The 21,887-nt window shown below is 37.7% G+C and overlaps 1 protein-coding gene across 1 annotated transcript; it reads right to left on the reverse strand.

Annotated features, from left to right (window-relative positions):
* Nucleotides 1-2,741: 2,741 nt before the first annotated feature.
* Nucleotides 2,742-20,168, reverse strand: hhipl2 (HHIP-like 2; the record flags this gene model as incomplete). The annotated part of the gene is made up of 9 exons (XM_079833991.1): nucleotides 2,742-3,286; nucleotides 8,081-8,163; nucleotides 9,082-9,163; nucleotides 9,258-9,403; nucleotides 9,574-9,700; nucleotides 12,011-12,342; nucleotides 12,494-12,637; nucleotides 14,865-15,517; nucleotides 19,818-20,168. The coding sequence occupies 9 exons, from the start codon at nucleotides 20,166-20,168 to the stop codon at nucleotides 2,742-2,744; spliced, it is 2,463 nt and encodes an 820-aa protein (XP_079690117.1).
* Between the last annotated feature and the right edge of the window lie 1,719 nt (nucleotides 20,169-21,887).

Here is a 21,887-nt window from a genome sequence, read left to right on the forward strand (position 1 = left end):
GCATGCGGTTCACATACTTTTTCATGCCATTGTACATTTATTGTGAAAGTTGCTTATAAAAATAAGTTTTAATTGAAAATTATACATCCAACATTAAGTATAGCCAATTTAAGTTCGGAAACATTATTTATAATGTCACACTTACTATTTATCTCTGTTTTTTCATACTTACAAATATATAGATGGATTTTAGGAAGGGGGTCCCTCATACAAGGTTCATCATATTTGGGGGTCCTTGCTATGATAAAGTTTGAAAACCCCTGCCTCAGAGATTATCATGCTCCCTCTGCATGTGTAATTGCACGTCGATGTGGACAGTGACAGAAATATAAATGAAAATCGTCGCGTAGCCCATGGCGTAGAGGCTACGGCGCAGGTCCAACGCAGAAGTATAAATCAGCCTTAACACTAGGGAGATGGATGGATATTATGATTAGGAAAACAAACAAACATGGTTAACTTATTTTAAAGGCTATTTTCACATGGCAAAATTTTGCTTAGGAAATGTAATCTCAAATACTTCAGTACCCTACAGTTGAATCCTTACAATCACCTTGACATCTAATACATGCAAAGACCATTAGATGTAGCACAATACCGTGCAAACACTGCAAAAATATCTAAATGTGTGTATTTATAACTACCTTATTTTTAATGTAAGAGCAGGTGTGATCATTTGTAACTTAAATGTGCAAGGCTTCCTGGGTCATTTCCTTCCAGTTATTTTAGCTGTACAAAAACTGCTTGAAATTGCAAACTGGTCATTTTTGTTATATATGTATTGTTGTAGTTATAAATACTGTTTGTAGCACAAATAGTTTTACCATTTACTGCAGTTTTGTTTTTCTAGTAATTTACCTATAGCATGTATTACTATAAATTGGAAGTCTCTCACATTCACAGGTAATAGCTTACCTGCGTTGCAAAATAAGGTGGAAGCACCTATACCACACTATTCAAAAATGTAAGGTACATAGTTCTGTCCAGGTGTGTGGAAGGGGAGGTTATTAGGATCTTGAATGATGGATTGGCCTTTGCTTTGGCAGGATGTTGTTAGGCAGATCTACTTTATGCTCTGCTTGGAGTTTTTTGACATCCTACACAGTGATAACAGTGATCCGCAGTGTAAGTTTTTACTTGGCACTTTATTGGCGATTTTATCTTAAAAAAAAAAAAAAAAAAAGCATGTACACTTAAAAGTGTTGTATTGTTTTTTGAAATAACAGATGGCAGAAGTTTAGGTATACATCATCAAAAGTTGTATTCTATAACATTAATATTTTATAACTTTTCATAAGTATGCATTACTTATGCAATAATATGCAAGTATGTGCATATATATAATGACTAACTTGCATAATTAAAACGTTTAATTCATTGTCACATTGCAAAAATAGTGTCTTTAATCATTTCCATTTGATTGAAGACATTTTTTTATCCTGTTCAGCAATAGTCAGGGTTTCTGCAGGTCTTAAAAAGTCTTAATTCGCCCTTAGATAAATCAAAGCCTTAAAAAGGTCTTAAATCAGAGCAGAAAGTCTTAAATTCATAAAGTTATAGCAATAAAATGCTGCATGCATTGCAAACAAATCTATATCTTCATCAGTATTTTGTCCTGTTTTCCAACGCAAATATATAAACATTTTTTATTTGCATTCCCAGTCTTCGGAAATCGGAAATTTCCCTTTTAATTAAGTTGTTTTTTTGGCAGATATTTTTTATTTTAAGCAAACTCACTTCATTTTTGATCATTTTCAAAGAAAAGAAGACATTTTGTGTCTCCAGTAAATGCATATTTAGACAAAATTAGACATTAGAAAGTTATGTCCATATTGCCCATATAGTGGTTGAGAGCAGAGGCATTCAAGCTACTTTTTGTAAAATGATTTAATAAGTCATGGATATATCTGGAAGTTGTATTTTCAAACTCTGAAGTGTTGCCGATACAACTCTAGACATTTATATTTAGGGAACATATTGACATATTGTAGTCCCTTCAATTTTCTTTACTTGGTCTTAAAAAGGTCTTGGAAGTCTTTCATTTACCTTCATAAAACCTGCAGAAACTCTGAATGCTGGTGCTCCTAGAAGTCCAATATTACTTTTCTAGTTGACCTAGTACTGCAAACACCAAGGGTGTATCAGGCCATACTTAATTTACACCCTCATATAGACTTGGTTTGGATGTGCATTAAATGGAATTTTACTGTAAACAAGCCATAGCACTTAATTAAATGAACCATTATACTTATACCAAAACAAACAAACAAAAAAAACGTATCATGTGGTACATACGTTTGCCTGCTGTCTGTGTCTATTAAAGGAAAAGCAATGCCACTTTAAAAAATGTTGGACTTTCTTAGGTATGTTATAAAATTAGTACATTTTACAATGCAATGTATTTTAGCATCAAAAAGTTATGTTTAAGAAAGTCTTTCAAAAGCATTCTTGCGTTTTTATTTAGAATTTCTCCTTATAATTTTATCATTGCCCCGAACTAATTGCTTAACCACATTCCAAAAATAAGATCAACATTTGAAGAATGCTCCTGTGTTGCATGCTAAGCGAAATCAGCTGTTGGTGCAAAACTGTTGTGGGTTTTTTTTTCTTTGGTCTCTCACATCACACATCTGACTGACCTCAGAGCTGCTTTCGTTGATGCATTGTTTGAACAGGATATCTTTGAATTCACATTACTGCACTACATTACTACCATCTAATTACTACACCACAGACACGGCTTATTTTAACAGTTTTCTCTTTTTTGCGAGAGGGCTATTTTTAGTCTTTTTGCTGCCGTCTTGATTCTCTTTGGAAACAGTCGCCTTAGGTTTGTTCTTCACAGGTTTCTTCACCTCTCTTCCAGTCTTTTTAGCCTTCTGTAGCCAGACATTGGGCTTGGTCACCCCTTTTGGTTTCGTTGGATTGAACGGTTTGGTTTTCTTTCTTTCTGGGGCTCCCTTTATGGACTGTTTGGGATTGCGAGAGGGCTTTCCTGTGACTTTTTTGTCTTTCTTGGTTTGTAACATTGACTTCTTGTGAGGAGTAAGAGCTTTCTTTAGAGTTTTTGTGCTCACGTTTATTTGCTTCTCCTTCGATTGAGTTGTCTTCTTTGACTTGTCTTGGCGCAATTTTGCCATAGTGGTTTGGCCCAGCTTTTCCTTCTTCGGTGCAGATGTGGAGGGTTTGGCCATTGTGGGCTGGCGCGTGCCCGGTGGTTTAGTGGGGAGTATGATCTTTTCCAGTGGTGATCTTGTAGGTGTTTCACTTATGCCAAGCACAGTCACTTAAAAACAAAACAATGTAGTCTTCAAGTAGTTCTGTTACATAACACTTTAGCAATCATAACCAGGAATGTTAGTTGAAATAATAAAGTAAAAACTGTATATATAATAAGGCTGCAACAACTAATCGATAAAATCAATTAGCATCGATATATATAAAAAAAAATCGACAACAAATTTGATTATCGATTAGTCCTTGTGATACCATCAGCCAGTTACGTCGCTTTACAGTGGTGAATAACCCATTTATATGAACAAAACGCATATGGAAAATAGCCGAGAACACAGAGTGAGCTGCTTCGGGAAAGGTATATGCTCCAAGTTGTCCAAAACATGACCATGCTTTATATTTATAAGCGTTTCAAACAAAAGTATAAGCGTTTACCACGTCTTGCCCTGTTGTGTTTTGGCATTATGTACAGTATGCAAGCCACATTATGTAATTTATTTGCTGCTAGAGGTCACTTATTCAAAACAAAGGCGTAGCTTGATGACGCCTTGATTTTGTGGAGCTTTTCTTATGCTGCAGACAACCGCTTCCGCAGCGCTGTTTATCATATTGAATACATTATTTGAGTGTATTGAAAGTAAGCCTGTTCTAATGCTACTCGTGCGTTCACTTGGCGGCATGACTTGGCGGCGTCATTCACACCGGATGCCAATGACGCGAATAAATCGCGCTATTCACGCGTGAAATTCGCTTCATTCGCACGTGAAATTCACTTCATTCGCGCGTGACATTCACTTCACAATGAATTTGTGTCATGGGAGGGGCTTCTGCCAGCCGGTTCGTCTGGTTGAGAAATGGCTGTCAGGGGCTGTTTACACATCTTTTTTGTTAAAGTACTACTGTTAATGTGTGACAAAACGTTTTAAGACTTTTTCAGGCGATAATGTAGTTGTTTAAAGCTCAAATCTGTGGTTTATTTATAAAAAAAGAGTGCCTATTTGAACATTTTATCTGACGTTTTCGGAGTTGTGAGATCCAGGCGATCGGCGGCACTCCGCGCTCGTTAATCCCGGCGAGAGCAGCCTTTCCTCGGCTAGTCCTTAAGACATTTGCCGCTGGCTCTGATGTCTCTGTGGTGTCTCGAGCTATAATTCGTCTTGTGTATATGTAACGGGCGATCTTTGGTGTTATGGATCTATAATTTGTTCCCTGGCAAATCGTTTAGGCTGAGGGCAAAGTTAAGTTTCATTACTTTTTTATTTTTAGGCTATTACTTTACGTTACCGTTGTAGCCGACTAGCACTGACTTTGAATGTTTGACTGAATTGTTTGCTTTATTCATGTATAGTTTATTATACCTTTTACTTACTTTTGTATTATTGATCATACATAAACTTGCATTTAACAAAAAGAGACTGGGTTGTGTTTCATGTAATTTAATGTTATCACAGTGATAGGATATGCACACTTGTCTGAACAGATATTAATATATGATTAATATAAACCAGATTTTCTCCTCATTGTTGTCACTACTAGAGCAAGCTCCTGATTAGTTAACGCGGCGCGAAATATCCGCCAAAGTTCAGATTTTTCAACTCTGGCGATTCGCACGAATCACGCCTCAAACGCTCAATTCGCACCGCCTCATTCACGCGAATGGCGCCGCAGAATGTTTATTTGCGTCTTTGCATTGACTTAACATGTAAATCGTGCAAAACGCTTCATTCGCGTTCGGTGTGAATGCACCATAAGACGCTTCGACCTGCGTCATTTCCGCTTGGCGTTTATTTACTTTACGGCTCTTTGAAACGTTGCGGCAATGTCAAGGAAATTCACTGAGTTTTTTTAAATGGGCCGATGGAGAGCAGCCAAAACAACTGCTGTACATGTCGTTCACCATCTTGGCTGAATTAGTCATATCACTGCATCACATGACTAAAAATGCGTCATCGTTTTCAAAAGCCTCCGTTTTCACAGTCCACACTACGACGTGAAGGTGGCGTTTTCAAATGTATCCGCTTTGGAGAGCGTTTTCAAAAAGTAATCATTGACTTCATTGACTTAAAACGCTGTCTCAGTGTGGACGGAAGGCCAAAACGGAGAGAAAAATATGTTTTCTAACGAAAATGTATTAGTGTGGACATGGCCTTAGTTTTCTGTCGATGTATCCAAACAGTTGATCACCTGTCTAATAAAACACATACAGTATCTCACAAAAGTGAGTACACCCCTCAAATTTCAGCAACCATTTTAGTATATCTTCCCAAGAGACAAAACTATAGAAATTAAACTTGGATATATTTTAGAGTAGTCCCTGTCTTGTATAGCAGTATAGATTTACTATTCTCTGAAAATAACTTAACATGCACCCATTATTGTCAAAATAGCTGGCAACAAAAGTGAGTACACCTTAAGTGATAACAGTGGTACGTCTTTTAACCATGCAAAGCCACATGTCCTATTCATCATGTTTTTGTCTGCTTGACAGGACCATACAAATTTGTGTAGCTTGTATTAGAGCAGTTAAAATTTGGTGCTTTGAGTACAATTCTCTCATACTGACCACTGGGTGTTCAACATGGCACCTCATGGCAAAGAACTCTCTGAGGATTTGAGAATTAGAATTGTTGTTCTCCACAAAGATGGCCTAGGCTATAAGAAGATAGTTAACAGCCTGAAACTGAGTTACAGTACATTGGCCAGGGTCATATAGAGGTCTTCCAAGACTGATTCTGCTCGGAACAGGTCTCACAAGGCTCGTTTTAAAGAAGTTCAGTCCTCGTGCTGTGCGTCAGGTGCAGAAGCTGACTTCAAAAAACAGACGCATGAGTGCTGCCAGCATTGCTTTAGAGCTTGCAGAAGCAGAAGGTCCACTTGTCAGTGCTCAGACCATACGCCGCACACTGCAACAAGTCGGTTTGCATGGCTGTCATCCCAGAAGGAAGCCTCTTCTGAAGCTTGCTCACAAGAAAGCCTGCAAACAGTTTGCTGAAGACATCCTGTCCAAGAGCATGAATTACTGGTACCATGCCCTGTGGTCTGATGAGACCAAGATAAACTTGTTTGGCTCAGATGGTGGACAGCATGTGTGGCGTTGCCCTGGTGAGGAGTACCAAGAAAACTGTGTCTTGCCTAGAGTCAAGCATGGTGGTGGAAGCATCATGGTCTGGGGCTGCTTGAGTGCTGCTGGTACTGGGGAGCTGCGCTTCATTGAGGGAAACATGATTTCCAACATGTACTGTGACATTCTTAAACAGAACATCATGGCCTCCCTTCAGATAAGCCGTTTTCCAACATGATAACGACCCCAAACACTCCGCCAAGATGACAACTGCCTTGCTGAGAAAGCTGAAGGTGAAGATGTCACCAGGCCTGAACCCTGTTGAGCAGCTGTGGGGAATCCTCAAGCGGAAGGTGGAGAAGCACCATGTGTCTAACATCCAGCAGCTCTGTGATGTCATTATGGAAGAGTGGAAGAGGATCCCAGCAACAACCTGTGCAGCTCTGGTGAATTCCATGCCCAGGAGGATTAAGGCAGTGCTAAATAACAATGGTTCTCACACAAAATATTGACACTTTGGACACAGTTTTGTCACTTAGGGTGTACTCACTTTTGTTGCCAGCTGTTTTGAAAATAATGGCTGCATGTTAAGCTATTTTCAGAGGACAGTAAATCTATACTGCTATACAAGCAGCACACTGACTACTCTAAAATATATCCAAGTTTTATTTCTATAGTATTGTCCCTTGAGAAGATATACTAAAATGGTTGCTGAAATGTAAGGGGTGTACTCACTTTTGTGAGATACTGTAATATATTAAAGTTTCTTTAGTGTTTCCATGGTTTCTTCAAAATAAAACCGGAAATCGGGGGTAACGCGGGTATGATGTCATTGATAGGCGATACACGGACACGGTCCGTGTCCAGCTGGTTAAAAATTGCTTATTTCTCTGGATTTAAACATTCTTGGTAACATCTGGGATAATGTAAGTACACAAGTCAACAAAATATATAACATTGTTCAAGTGATTTTTGGATATTTTTATCCAAAAATGTTACATATTGTGCCTTTAATGCCTCTGACACGTGTTTACCTCCGCTCATAACGTACATTTAAGGGTATATCCTTATCTGTAAATGTTAGAAAGTCCCGAGAGAATTTTCATTAAGTATATTCTGAAAACAAGCTAGTCTTGTTAAACTTCAGTCTTCAATGAACGAGGGCCAGTGCTTGCATGCGCATCAAACAGACGGATGGCAGTAGAACAGCAGCGCAATAATTCGGACTAAAATACACATTTTGCAAAAATATTTTTTGGGTAGAAATTTGGTGTAGGTTTAAAATTATACATGTAACACAAGTAATCATATTTATGAGAGCAGTAACAGTAAAGGCACTATTGTAATTGGAATAGCCCATTATAATGTAATATAATGTCCGAGTGAATGTGTGTTAACATTTTGTTCTTTAGTTTTTTTAATTTCATTAAAAATTCACTAAATTTTTAATTTAGTCGTTTTAATTTCTGCTTTAAAATAGTAAGCAATCAGTTGATTTTTGGTTTAGAATGCAATGTTTTTCTTTTTTGCTAATAATGTACAGCATAGGTACATTCACTATACTTGTTTTCATAGGCTTTATACTACACAATGTTTGGAGGACAGCATTAGGCAGGATGTGGAATAACATTGTTTAAAATAATGGATTAAAATGACTTTGTAATTATTATTTTTTTTTAAAATTCATCCGATTAATAATTTTTTTAAATAATTGACAGATTAAGCTATTATCAAAATAATCGTTAGTTGCAGCCATAATATATAAAAATATAGATTGATTCTTACGTTCTCTGGGTGTGAATGGCACTTTCTTCCCTCTGACCTTCACTGGAAGTGGCTTGTATTTGCATTTTTCTGGAGGGGCTCTCCTGTAAATCGAAGACAGAGGGGATGCAGAGAAAATTATTCCCATTAACCTTGTATGTAGGCCTCCTTTAGTGCCGAAATTTTAAATGGCATAATTATTTCAAATTATTTGTGTGTGTGTGTTTGTGTGTGTGAGACAGAGAGAGAGAGAATACAATGACCTCCTACTGCTCCTATTAGTAATGAATCTCTGTTTTTTCCACTTGGCTATTTAACTTGGGATAAAGAATATGGAACATCTGGGATTAATGTATGGTATTGCTATTAGTGAGATTGATTTCAGATGTGTGGATAATCTCCTGTAGTCTTGCTGGTTCCAGCAGGATGACTCTCTTGATTTATCCATCAGTTAATTATTCAAAACATCAAACTGTTTATAGTTATTTCACTCTTTAAATGTAACTTTGTCAGTTATTTAACACTTACTAGATTCATTTTATTTGAAAAGCAAAATAAAATAATAAATGAAACCACTCATACATCAGACCCCCTATCTTACAGAATAGCATGAGCAAATGATTGGGTTATGATCCGTGGTAGATGGATGATAGCAGATTTCCAGAAGTCTGGATAGAAACCATTTGGTGAAAGCATGCGCCACAGATTCCAAGATTCCAAAGGAATATAGACCACATGACGCTTAAACTGACACGTCCTGTAGTCTTCTGTCTCCCAGCATGATGTCTTAACTGAGAGTTATCCGTTACATACATATCTTATAATGGGGAATTTACCCAATCCATCTATATGATTAATTGCTTCTAAAGAGGCCATTGCTTAAAGATTTATTTTGACAGTGCATTTCTTCACTCACTGTACTGCCTGCATATTATAGATGGATGGATAAACGGTTGATACATATTGCCTTCATTCGCACGAGAATCTGCATAAATTGACAATATGTACCAAAATATACACACCTGGATGGATCCACAAATTTGTAAACTGTGCCAAAAGGAGACATTGTACTTGGGTAGGAGGTTGCTAGAAAATAAAGCTCTCCTTCAGAAAACAAAACAAAAACAAACATAGTAAGAATGATATTCAGCCATATTATTGTTTTAAATATCTATATTGCACCTTTACAGAAACCTACCCGCTTCATCCTCAGCAAATGAGATGATGAATTTGTGGTGATGATTTATAAGTCCAGGAAAAGAGCAGGTTGAAGTGTCACCCATGCACACATTCTTTTCCTTCCAACTCCCAGTTTTCTTATCCTCCTCTAGAGCCATTAGTCGTCTGAATAAGAACAAAGGCTTGAATTGTCATTTCTCCCAGACTTATTTTGACTGAATGACCTTAGAATGACTCTCATGTACTGCAACTTAATAGTTATTTTCAAAAATGTATTTACAGTTTTTTTTTTTTTTTTGAAGGTGTTGCAATTCTGAAAGAGCGTTGGTCCTTACCCACTCATAAAGTCTCCAAAAATATAAAGGCCGTTGAGGTTAGGTGATTCGCATCCTCTATACACATAACCTCCAGTTACGGATTTCCCAACATGGTGTCCATAGGCAAATATTGGAAGAATGTCATCTATTAGAAAACAAACAAACAAAAAAAACATGCTTTTGGATTACAAAAGGTTTTGTGTCATTAAAACAATGTGCAAAGAAGTGATAATATAATTTGACATAGACCGTATCATATTTTTACTTTATTCAAGTTAATGTTTAATTCAATTTCATTCTAGAATGTGTTGCAGAGGCTTAGGGTATACATTTATGTCACGATCACAAATGAGAGTGCCTGTGGTTACCACCAGAGGGCACTCCATCCCGGACTGTCACTTCATTTTAGGACTACATTACCCATAATACTCTGCCCGTACTCATCATCCCTGATTACATGCACCTGTGTCTCATTACCCTGTTCACCTCACCCTATATAAGCCTGGTTATCTCAGTCATTCATTGCGAAGTCTTGTTTGTTGTTTTACTGCATTTATAAGTGTTTTCCCTGGTTTCTTGTCTCTTGGTTTTGGATTACTTGCCTGTTCCGTGGATTACCCTTTTGCCTTTCTCTCCTGTCTTGTTTTCCTGTTTGGACTGCTTGCATGTGTATGACCTTTTGCCAGTTTTTTGACTACGATTGTGGATTATCCTTTAATAAAGCTGCGTTTGGATTCTCAGCCTTCTGTCTCAGAGCAGTTACGTTACAGTTTACATGACAGCGATGTACTAAAAATGGAAAAGTTCAGACGACAGTGTTGTCAAAACAATCCCCCCTTCACAAGGATCCACGAAAAGGACTAAAGATGCTGTATTATTCATGTCAGGCCAGTAGTTGGCGATGTCACTTTGCATAGAAACACTCCATGCCTACAGACACAACACCTAATGCGCATGATAGCACCGTTTTCACAAATTCACGTTTTTGTAGTTTACACGGAGACGATAGCGGTATCCTTTTCAAAAATGTGCAACTTTGAAACCTGATGTTGAAATACCCAAATTTACAGCAGCAAAAAAACATGTTTACATTTTTATAACTCGTTTAAAATATATTAAGCCTTAAAGTCCTGCATAATTAAGGGCGTGGCCACTTTGAGTGACAGGTGGATTGCCGTTTGTCTGCTGTCTGTTAGTCATCGCGTCACCTCAGCTCCACACATGTCCCGCCTCTCTGCCCATTTTCAGTTATCCAGGAGTGACGTGCGATGACGCGCTTCCAAGATGGCAACGGCCGACTTTAAGCTTCAAAATTGCTCTTCAGAAATCTATGGGTGACGTCACGGACACTACGTCCAGTCTATGGTTCAAGTGCTGTTTTTTTCCGCGAGGCGACAACACAGTCGGCTTTCATCAGCACTAGTTCTTTGGCATCGGTTTGATGTGTCCCTACCTTAAAAAGTTTTCCGTTTTTTGTTGAAAACATTGTCGTGTAAACGGCCCCTTAGACATTCTGCTTAATAGGGACTTTAAAGGGATAGTTCACCCAAAAATGAAAATTCTGTCATCATTTACTCACCCTCACGTTGTTCCAAACCTGTATGAGTTTCTTTGTTCTGCTGAACACACAAAAAAAGATATTTTGAAGAATGTTTGTAGCCAAGCAGAAATAACAACCATTTACTACCATAGTAGGGGAAAAAATACTATGGTAGTCAGTGGTTGCTCTCTCTACTTTGTTACAAACATTCTTCAAAATATCTTCTTTTGTGTTCAGCAGAACAAAGAAACTCATACAGGTTTGGAACAACTTGAGGGTGAGTAAATGATGACAGAATTTTCATTTTTGGGTGAACTATCCCTTTAAGCAACAGCTACTGATGGAACGGCCATGGCGACCGGAAGTAAACTGTTGTAGCCAAAACAAAATACAAAAAAATGTAATTTAAAAAAGCAAGAAAATGGTTGCTCTGTCATTAAATTATATACAGATACAATTAAAATGCCACATAATTATAAAATTTAACATTTTCTTGCCGTATTAACAAATCAGTTCCTATATTAGACAGTTGCTGTACAACGCCACAAAGTAGAAGTTAAAGTCACGCATGTGCAATTGAACGCCAGAACGCCGTTGCCATTCCATACACAGCTGTTGCTTAAAGTCCCTATTGTCTTCTTAAGGATTCCACGGAATGAAAGGAAATAGTATTAGTGTTGGAATGCCTCATGTGGGTGAGTAAATCATGACAGAATCTTCCTTTTTTGAGTCAGCTATTTCTTTAAAATGATTTGAAATGCTCAAACTTCAGCATGGATTTATGGACTGGCCAGTGGTATGAAGTTCTTCAGTGACCAATTTCATTGAGCAGTAAAAAATCTTGGAATGCTCTGTTTGATTTGTCATTTTTCTCTGACCCGAATGTGTGTGTAGTTATTCTCCGGTCCATCTCACCTAGAGAAGAGTTCTGGCATAGTTTCATATCAAAGCATTCAAAGCCTTCTTTGGCCCTCCATCCATAGTTTCCTCCCTTCACAATGATGTCAACCTCCTCATATCGATTCTGACCCACATCGCCACAGAAGATTCTCCCTCTGCCGTAACGGGTGAGCGGATCACCTCGATCCACTGAGCAGCGCCACATGTTCCTCACACCATAGGCGTAGACCTCTGGCTTTGCATCAGGCTCTCCGAGAAAGGGATTGTCTGGAGGAATTGTATAGGGCTTTCCATCTATACTGCTACCATCCACATCAATCCGAAGCGCTTTTCCTAACAATGCTGATCTGAAACAGATTTGCGTAGCAAAGCTTTTATGTCAACGTGCCAGAGAGGGAATTAATGGAAGGTGTTTTATGAAAGACTAAGCATGATTTGTGACACTCGTAATATTAATTCTGCACCAGTTATTATTAAATGTTTCAATTTTGTCCTTACCTGTTTTGAGAATTTCCAAACTTCCCAAAAGGGTCTCCTGCTTTTCCACCGTCTCCTGTGAAGATGTATAGATATCCATCTAGACCAAACAGAAGCTGCCCACCATTATGGTTTGCTGCAGGCTCCTCAATCTCTAGAAGAACTCTGTAGATACAGATTTAAAACAGAAAAAATAAGGAAGAAATAAATATAAAGTAGCCCACTATTTTAAATGTACTTTCAACTTAAAGGGACAATTCACACAAAAATGAAATTTGTCATTTCTTACTCACCCTCACGTTTCTTTGGAACAGAAAGAAAAGATTAGTAAAAAATGTTTTGCAGTTCTTTTATATAAAACGACAGTTATAGTTTTAATTTAAAATCAACAATAAAATCAGTTTTGACTTCAATGACATTTGGTCATGAGGGAACCAATGAGGTTTGAAGTCATTAAAGGGTTAATTCACTCCAGAATTAAAATGTACTCACCCCCATCTCATCCAAGATGTTCATGTCTTTCTTTCTTCAGTTGAAAAGAAATTAAGTTTTTTGAGGAAAACATTGCATGATTTTTCTCCTTATACTGTAATGATGGACTTCAACGGCAACCAATGGTTGAAGTTCCAAATCAATGCAGTATCAAAGGGCTCCGAAGGGATTCAGAGCCACTGCAGGATCCCAGCTGAGGAATAAGGTCTTATCTAGCGAAACCATCTGCAATTTTGTTAAAAAAAATTCAAATGTATATACTTTTTAACCACAAATGCTCGACTTAAGTGTTCTGCTTCTTCATGATGTATGACATCACGTCAGAAAGGTCACGCAGGAGTGACTTGGCAGAAGTACCGACTCAATGTCAAAAAACTCCATCTCATGTTTTCCTTCAACTTTAAAATTGTCCGACATCGTTGTTTAACCTTTATTTTTGTAAAGGGCGTTTGATTTAGTCTTTGCACATTCGATTTAACACTGGGTCGGTACTTTCCGACGTGATGACGTGCGTCATGAAGAAGCAGAACACTGAAGTCGAGCATTGGTGCTTAAAAAGTATATACATTTTTATTTTTTCTTGAAAATTACAGATGGTTTTGCTAGATAAGACCCTATTCCTCGGCTGGGATCCTGCAGAGCCCTTTGAAGCCCTTCGAAGCGCTTTGAAACTGCATTAATTTGGACCTACAACCGTTAGTTGCCGTTGAAGTCCATTATATGGAAAACAATCCTGGAATGTTTTTTCTCAAAAAACGTAATTTCTTTTCGACTGAAGAAAGAAAGACATGACCATCTTGAATGAGATGGGGGTGAGTAAAATATCAGGAAATGTTCATTCTGAAGTGAACTAATCCTTTAACAGCTTGACGTGACTCGTCAAAATGTATGATCATTTGAAATCTAAAGCACTTTTTGTGCTTCTTTGGGAACTTGACCCACATATTGACCAATAATATTGGGTAACACTTTAGAATAAGGGTCCGTCATTAATAGGTAACAATGCAGGAAGTAATGCAGCACTAATGAATAGTACTACATTAACACTTCAGCTACTACTAACTAATATAGAAAAAAAGCTTAACTAATCAGTAAGTAATGTTGAATTTAGGAGATAGTACCTTGTTAAGTAATCAATACTTACTGAATGAGATTAGCCCCATTATAACTATTAACTAACTGACAAATTATAAAGAACATTATTGTGTGGCTGAGACGTAATCAATCATCTTTTTTACTCTGAATAAATTCATAAAATGCATCACTAATTACTCAAGGGTTACCTAGTCACCCTATGCAGGAACTACTTGTGACCTGGACCATTATTTGAAAGTGATAACGATGGTTTTTCACTTTAAAATAATGGTCCAGATCACTAGTAGTTCCTGCATAGTGACTAGGTAACACTTGAGTAATTAGTAAGGCATTTAATGACCACAATGAGAGTAAAAAAAGACAATTGCTCACATCTTAGACACGTTAATGTTGTGATTAGTAATTAATTATTAATTCTTTATAATTTGTCAGTTAGTTAATAGTTATTAATGGGGCGAATCTCATTCAGTAAGTATTGATTACTTAACAAGGTACTATCTCCTAAATTCGGTATTACTTACTGATTAGTTAAGCTTGTTTCTGTATTAGTTAGTAGTAGTATCTGAAGTGTTAAGGTAGTAGTATTCATTAGTGCTGCATTACTTCCTGCATAGTTACCTATTAATGACGGACCATTATTCTAAAGTGTTACCCAATATTGTATGCACAGAGCTGTGATAAGATTTTTAACAGCGTGCAAATTTGAAACAACTTAGGTTAAAAAAGAACAGATTTAGTATTTTTTTGAGAAAACCATTCCATGTATTTTGATAGCATATGCATAACACCGATCAAGCCTATTAACCTCTCTGAGTGGGGGTCTGCCATGTTCATGTCATGAGCTGAGACCTTCATTTCGCTGATGCGAACTTTCTCCAGTTTGCCATTGATCAGAATGGAGTAGTAGATGAAGAAGCGGCCATTGTTTCTGTACTTCGGATGGAAGGCGAGACCCAGGAAACCTCTTTCATCTCCCAGCCACTGTGTGGTCAACACCTCCCCGCTGATGTCCAGGAAGGGCTGCTCCAAGCGGCTGCCATCTCTCAGATACACCCATACAAAGCCTATCTGCTCTGCCACGAACATGCGGTGGGTGTCATCTCCGCTGTGGACCATCAGCACGGGGTTCCTCAGCCCATTGGCCACCTCTGTCAAGCACAGCTGCAGGCAGCCTCTGGTGTCTTCCACCACTTTGCCCAGATTGCTGTACAGGTTATTGTTCCTCAGGACGTTAGGGTAGCAGTAGTCCTGGTCAGGGAGGTTAATGAGGTTACAGAAATGCGAGCGGTCTTTCTCGCACGTCTCCTGCAGGGTCTGGCTGTTGGTTAGGTACTTTACCACAGAATGGCACTTGCTGTGGAAGTCTGAGCAGTAAGTGAAGCACAGTCCTGGTAAGTGGCGCACTGGAGTGTACGGGTCTTCAGCATCAAACAAGTGTGCTGCGTAAGGAGAACACTCCTGCAAAAGAGCAATACAAGAAGAAAACATTACTAGATATTTGACATTTTCTGAGGGTAACTCATAAGAGCCCACCCACAAGTCTCTGATGTTCTTAGTCTCTATAACGGGTGCTAATCCAAGAGTTTAGTTCCAAGTGTAAGACCAGACTCGAGTGTATCTTGACACTGCTGAAAAATCCAACTTTGTTGGTCACCAGCATAAGATATGTTTTGCATGCTGGGACCAGCATGAGATGCAGGCAGGGCCAAACAAGTTACTGTGTCCCCCCCCTCTCTTCCATATTTTCGTGGACTTGGAAGCATTTGGACTCGGTCTCCGTGCGAATACATTTTGTGACCTGGGCCAACTCGCACATATGATCCGTCTGTCTGTCATCGTTGTCTCTGGAACACGCTATGACGTTCACCTGACACTGATGCGAAACCAGGCTTCGTTCATCCTTCAGGAAAGCCTATTTACACTGTCTGAATTCTGACCCTCTTCAGGTGTGTGATGACTCTACTTGAACATGGCCATCTTCTTGTCTCGGTCTTAACTCTGACTCAACCTTTTCAGGTATTGGCCTGGACTCAGACGCGAATGAGCCGGTCTCGACTTCTGCTGCGTCTCAATTCAGAGGCTGCATCCTTTGAAGGGCTTATTTGAAGGCAGATTGCATCGCAGCGGCACGACGAAGGCTGTCCCAATTCGAAGGCTCCTTCAAATGCGTCTTTTGTTTCCAGTGAAATGAAGGATACAACAGATGGATCCTTCGTGGCCTTGCCTACCCCAGAATTCATTGTGCGCCAGTGACAACAGGACCTTTAACCGCAAGTATTGGGTTTAAACGTACTCAAATATCTAATGATACAAATGTACAAATTAAAAAAAAAAAAACTTTAAAGTGGTTCAAATGCATAGACTGTAAAAAAAATATGGATGTAGTGTCCGTGACATCCCCCATAGGATTCTGATGAGCAGTTTTGAAGCGTAAAGTAGGGATGAGCTGGCCATTGTCATCTTGGCAGCGCGTCATCGCGCGTCACTCCCGGATAACAGAAAATGGACAAAAAGGCGGGACGTAGGCGGAGCTGAAGTGATGCGTTGACTAACAGACAGCTGATAAATGGCTATCTACCTGTCACTCGAAGTGGCCACGGCCTTAATTATGCAGAACTTTAATGCTGTATATAATGTAAAATGTATAATGTAAAAAAAAAAGCCCCCCTCACAGTTGTCATGAAGGGCAAAATTAGCCGTATAGACCAAAACCACAATTTGTACCAGGCTGTAAACATGTTTTATTCTGCTGTAAATTTGGGCATTTTAACATGGGGCTCAGTGAGATTCTGCTCCCTTCTGAAGCCCTAGTGGTCAGTTGAGGAATTGCAGTATATGTAACTTTCGTATTGGCTTCAAGAGAAACTGGGGGAGGTTTCTGCTTGTTCAAATGTTGACTTACATCTTACTAAGATGTGATTTTATATATATATTATATATATATATATATATATATATATATAAAATCACATCTTAGTAAGATGTAAGTCAACATTTGAACAAGCGGAAACCTCCCCCAGTTTCTCTGGAAAAAATTGAAAATCAATTTTTAAGAATTTTTAAGAAATGTTTAAGAATTTTATATATAATATAATATATATATATATATATATATATATATATATATATAATTCTTAAACATTTCTTGAAAATAATAAATTCTTTAAAAATTAAGAGACCGCATCAATGTTAAGTGGTCTCTCAATTTTTTCTAGAGCTGTATATATATATATATTATAGTTTATACTCTTTATTATATACAGAAATTGACCATGTTGAACATTTAGACAGTTTGTTTTCAGGCAGTTTAATATAACTTTCAAAAAAGTCTCGTACAAACGTTACTGTCACTCATCAATGGCAGCTGTCACAGTTGCTAGGCAACAAGAACAGTCCTCGTAGGCTAGACCAGAGCCATAGAGAGAGAGAGTTGCGACAACGGAAGTTCAAAACGCTTGATAGTCACGTGATTCATGTAGACCTCGAATAGTTCCAGGAAGTGCTTTGACGGGCAATTCAAATTGATAGTCACAGTGACAGAACTGCGCTTTTTGGTAATTAATAGTCAATAAATGCATTGATTTTCAATAATTTTATTACACATCGACATGTGTATGTAGCATGAGTATGTAGTTACAGCGATGTTGTTTTTAAAATATATATATTTTTTTTAATGATGAATAATCTACACAAGCAGGCTTTAATGTACAAGTTATTTTGATTAAAATGTGCTGATCATTTAAAATCTTACTGATTAAACGTCTTACCTTTTAAAAGTGCATCACAAACGGTCTGTTCTGCTGTAACTCTATGGCGCGGCTGCTACTTCCGGGAACTATTGAGAGTCTCCGCGAGCCGCCATTGCTGTAAAAAAAACCGTTCCATTGGAGTCTATGGAGTTGTTGCAACTCTCTCTCTCTCTATGGCTCTGGGCTAGACCAGAGGTTTTCAAACTGGGGTCCGAGGGGTCCTCCAGAAGATTCTAAGGGGTCCCCAGAAAATTTCAGAGAATAAAAAGACAAAGCAAAAATGGATAAAGTCTACCGAACATTCTAAACATTTAATTTCTAAATGTTTCTCTTCTTTCTTGCCGTATAGGCCTACTTTCCAGAATTGTTTGCTTTTTTTATTTTTCTAGTGAGGTTTCTAGTTTTTCTCACTATAGTCCCCTTTATCTTGCTCACTGGGGTTGTAAGACAGCATCCTTTACGCAGTACGAGAGGTGCTTACATACATTTATTGTGAAAGGTGCTTATACAAATAATTTTTCATTTCAAATTTTCTTCTCCAGGTTTATATATTCAACATTAAGTATAGCCAATTTAAGTTTGGAAACAATGTTATATTTATAATGTCCTACTTACTATTTATCCAGTTTAAATGTTTTTTTTTTTCATGCATAAAAATAGATGGATTTTAGGAAGGGGTCCCTCGTAAAGGGTTATCATATTTGGCGGTCCTTGGCATCATAAAGTTTGAAAATCCCTGGGCTAGACCATCCCATTTAACAATGCTCGATCTGATCTTCGCGGCCTTCGAAGGATGCAGCCTTTGAATTGGGACACAGCGGGCAACACTGGTTCCAGCCCTGTTCCAACACATTATTATCAAATATTAGATCTTATCATTATTATAAATATTAGATCAGGAAGGTAGATCTTCAGGAACAGGATTGGGACCCCTACCCTGTAATATGAATTGTGTCCCACCTTAAATGCAAGTTAATGAAATTTCATCCCGATTTAAAAACAAGTAAAATCGCTTTGAAAGGTAACTGTACACATTTTTAAAAATCCTGATATGCAGTAGCATTCATATACAGTATGTATGGATTGGTCAGTGATGATAGCCTATGTTTATTATTTCCATGCGACGCGTCATGCTTGTCACGTGACACACCACAGCCACATAGCCTGTATGACTGATGTACTGGTTTAATTTCATTTTCCTTTTTTATTCGAAACATTGCCAAAGTTGTTAAATATAGCATGACATATTTGATATTAAGATTCTCAAGTACCTTTAAACAAGTTTAAACTCATTTATAATTATGTTAATTTATCTATAAAGGTCAGTTGATTGCAATTCAGAATCAGAGTTGCCCACTTCTTCAGCCGGTGGCCGGTGAATTGGGAAATAGATGCTTATTATTGCCGGTTCCATAGACAGTGTACTAGCCTGCAGATTATATTTTTTTGCTAAAACCCTACTATGTGTATTTAAATATCAGAAACACAAAAAAACATATGTGAAGGCATCTGTCTTTTTTCCGTCTTCAAGCCAGCCAACGCGCGAATGCAGATTTGAATTAGGCTAAGCCGATGATGATGTGCCGCACTGAATTTACTAATCACACGTGTGACTGTATGGAATGTAAAAAATATTAATAATTTTTTTGTCTTTGGAAGTTGCATTCAAAATACATTAGGCTCAAAAATCTGAGGAGGCACGTGCACAAACAGTATATTTAAATTTGGGTATTTAGATATTTCGTTTTTTTTTTCAAAAGCTGCCACATCTAACCAAGCAATAGTAAAAATGACGATTTTTACTAAAGATGATTCTGCATCTGTATTTATAACAGTGCATGCAGGCGCACATCTACTGAGAAGAACAGCACCAATTTAAACAGGTGCAACTTTTCTCTCTCACACACACACACACACACACACACAGAAGATAAACATTTTAAAAACCTTGTTAATACATCAGTGGCACAGATTAAACTTCATAATTGTTCACAAAGAATCAGACATACCTGACACATTATATCTTTTACCAAATCCCCGCACACTGCATACGCTTCCTCACCAATCAGGTCCATTATATCCCAGTATCTCGTTGCAATATTGTTGTCCGTTTTTTGGTCACAACAACCAAATTTCTCATAGTGCCTGCAGAACTCAAGGTGGTAAGGGGGTTTGAAAGGTGGCTGGTAGTCCAAACACTGAGGATGTGCAAAAGTATGTCTCAAATAAGAGAAATAAATGATTATAATGAGGCGTGTGAAGAGTCCTTGGAGCCATGCAGTTCTCTTGGTCAGGAGACTAACCTCAGGGCAATTTGCACGATGATGAGGATGATTTAGTGAACCCGGCTCTCTCGGCATTTTTCCCGTGTGCTTAGGAGTGAAGGAGTGTGTTTGCTCTTGAGCGTGTGTGTGTACAGTAGCTATGTGTCTGCTTAAGCTATATGTTGTGTGTGTGTGTGTGTGTGTGTGTGCGCGCGCGCTTGACCCACTCTTCGTTTAATATGCGCCTTTGATATAGGATATCGTGTTCTTACCATATGCAAAATTGGCGATGTACAATATTTTTAATAGGCCACGATCGTGTTTTTTATGTATTTTTTTTATAAATGGGCTAATTGGTTAAATACAATTCGTTTTTAAATTCGTTAAACTTCTGAGAGTCTAAAAAACTCGCTTCTGATGGGGGAAAAACAAGACCTGATTTACAAAACTACCAAATAAATTGTATGGATAATTAATTATTTGTATTACTTTCTGTCAAGACTGTTGGTATCATAATTTATTAGGCAACCTTTAATTAAATAGATGTAGGCCTATAGTGGTTTATGTTTAAAAATGTCAAGGCCTACGACGAAATATCAACAATAAAATCATAACAAAAAAAATAGTCAAGAGAGAGCCATCCATGTTTGACAAATAGCTACACCTTAAGTTAAATGTAATTTCATTTAAAAAATACATATATTTCTTAATGTTTTTGTTGTATTAATTGCATGGATCAGGATTAGTTTGTATAGTGTTTATGAAATTAAGAATTCCACACCAATTCAGTTCCCAGGTAGATGAGTAGGCTAGATAACTCAATATACTGAAGCTGAGGAAAAACTCCAGCTGATGTCCTGAAAACAAACTCTTGTGTGCCACCTAGTGAAAAAAATTCCATTCAATGCAATGTAGAATGTTACTCTAATAATCCAATAATCCAAAGAATAAAAGTGTCCCAATCAGCCTGAATTCACCCTATACAATAACATGAAATGCATCTGTTTAATGGCTAACTAATAGCTATTTCTCTATAATTTCATCATCACGAGTGAATTTGAAGTATAGAATTGTCTTGCTCAGATCTTATCTAAATGAATGCTTCCATACAAATGATTAACTTTCAAAACTGCACGTATTATGTTTGTCTTTTGTCTTTAGTAACATTTGTTGATCTTCAGTGACAGCTCTTTATGGCATTCCTCATATAAATCCATCCATATGCAGTGATCCAGCAACATGAACTGGAAAGTGTTTAATATGCTGCACAAAAAGAGTCTTATCATTCTTTATTCCATCAGCCTCTATAGAGTTTTAATGTGATTAACTATATCTAAACAATGTTCAGAAATTATGTAAGTAGCAGTTTTTTTTAATGGGCGTAGCTTGCAGTTTTACAATAGTTCACCCAAAAATTCTGTCATTAATTACTCACCCTCATGTTGTTCCAAACCTGTAAGACTTTTGTTCATCTTCAGAACACAAATGAAGATGTTTTTAATGAAATCTAAAAAAAAATTGAACAGAACTGACACTTTGACGTTATAGAGATTGTTTTATATGATGAACAGATTGAACAGGCTTTTATTCACATATAAAGATTGATCAGCGGACATAAGCAGAAACTCAACCGAACCTGCTTGAGCGAGAACAAACCTCATTGGTTCTTGCCGAAGCTCAAACGTGATGTGTAACACGAGAATGAACCTCATTGGTTCTTGATGAAGCTCAAATGTGATGTGTAACACGAGAATGAACCTCATTGGTTCTTGCTGAAGCTCAAACGTGCTGCGTAACACGAGAATGAACCTCATT

Source organism: Gobio gobio, assembly GCF_949357685.1.
Source record: "Gobio gobio genome assembly, chromosome: 13".
Classification (NCBI taxonomy): domain Eukaryota; kingdom Metazoa; phylum Chordata; class Actinopteri; order Cypriniformes; family Gobionidae; genus Gobio; species Gobio gobio.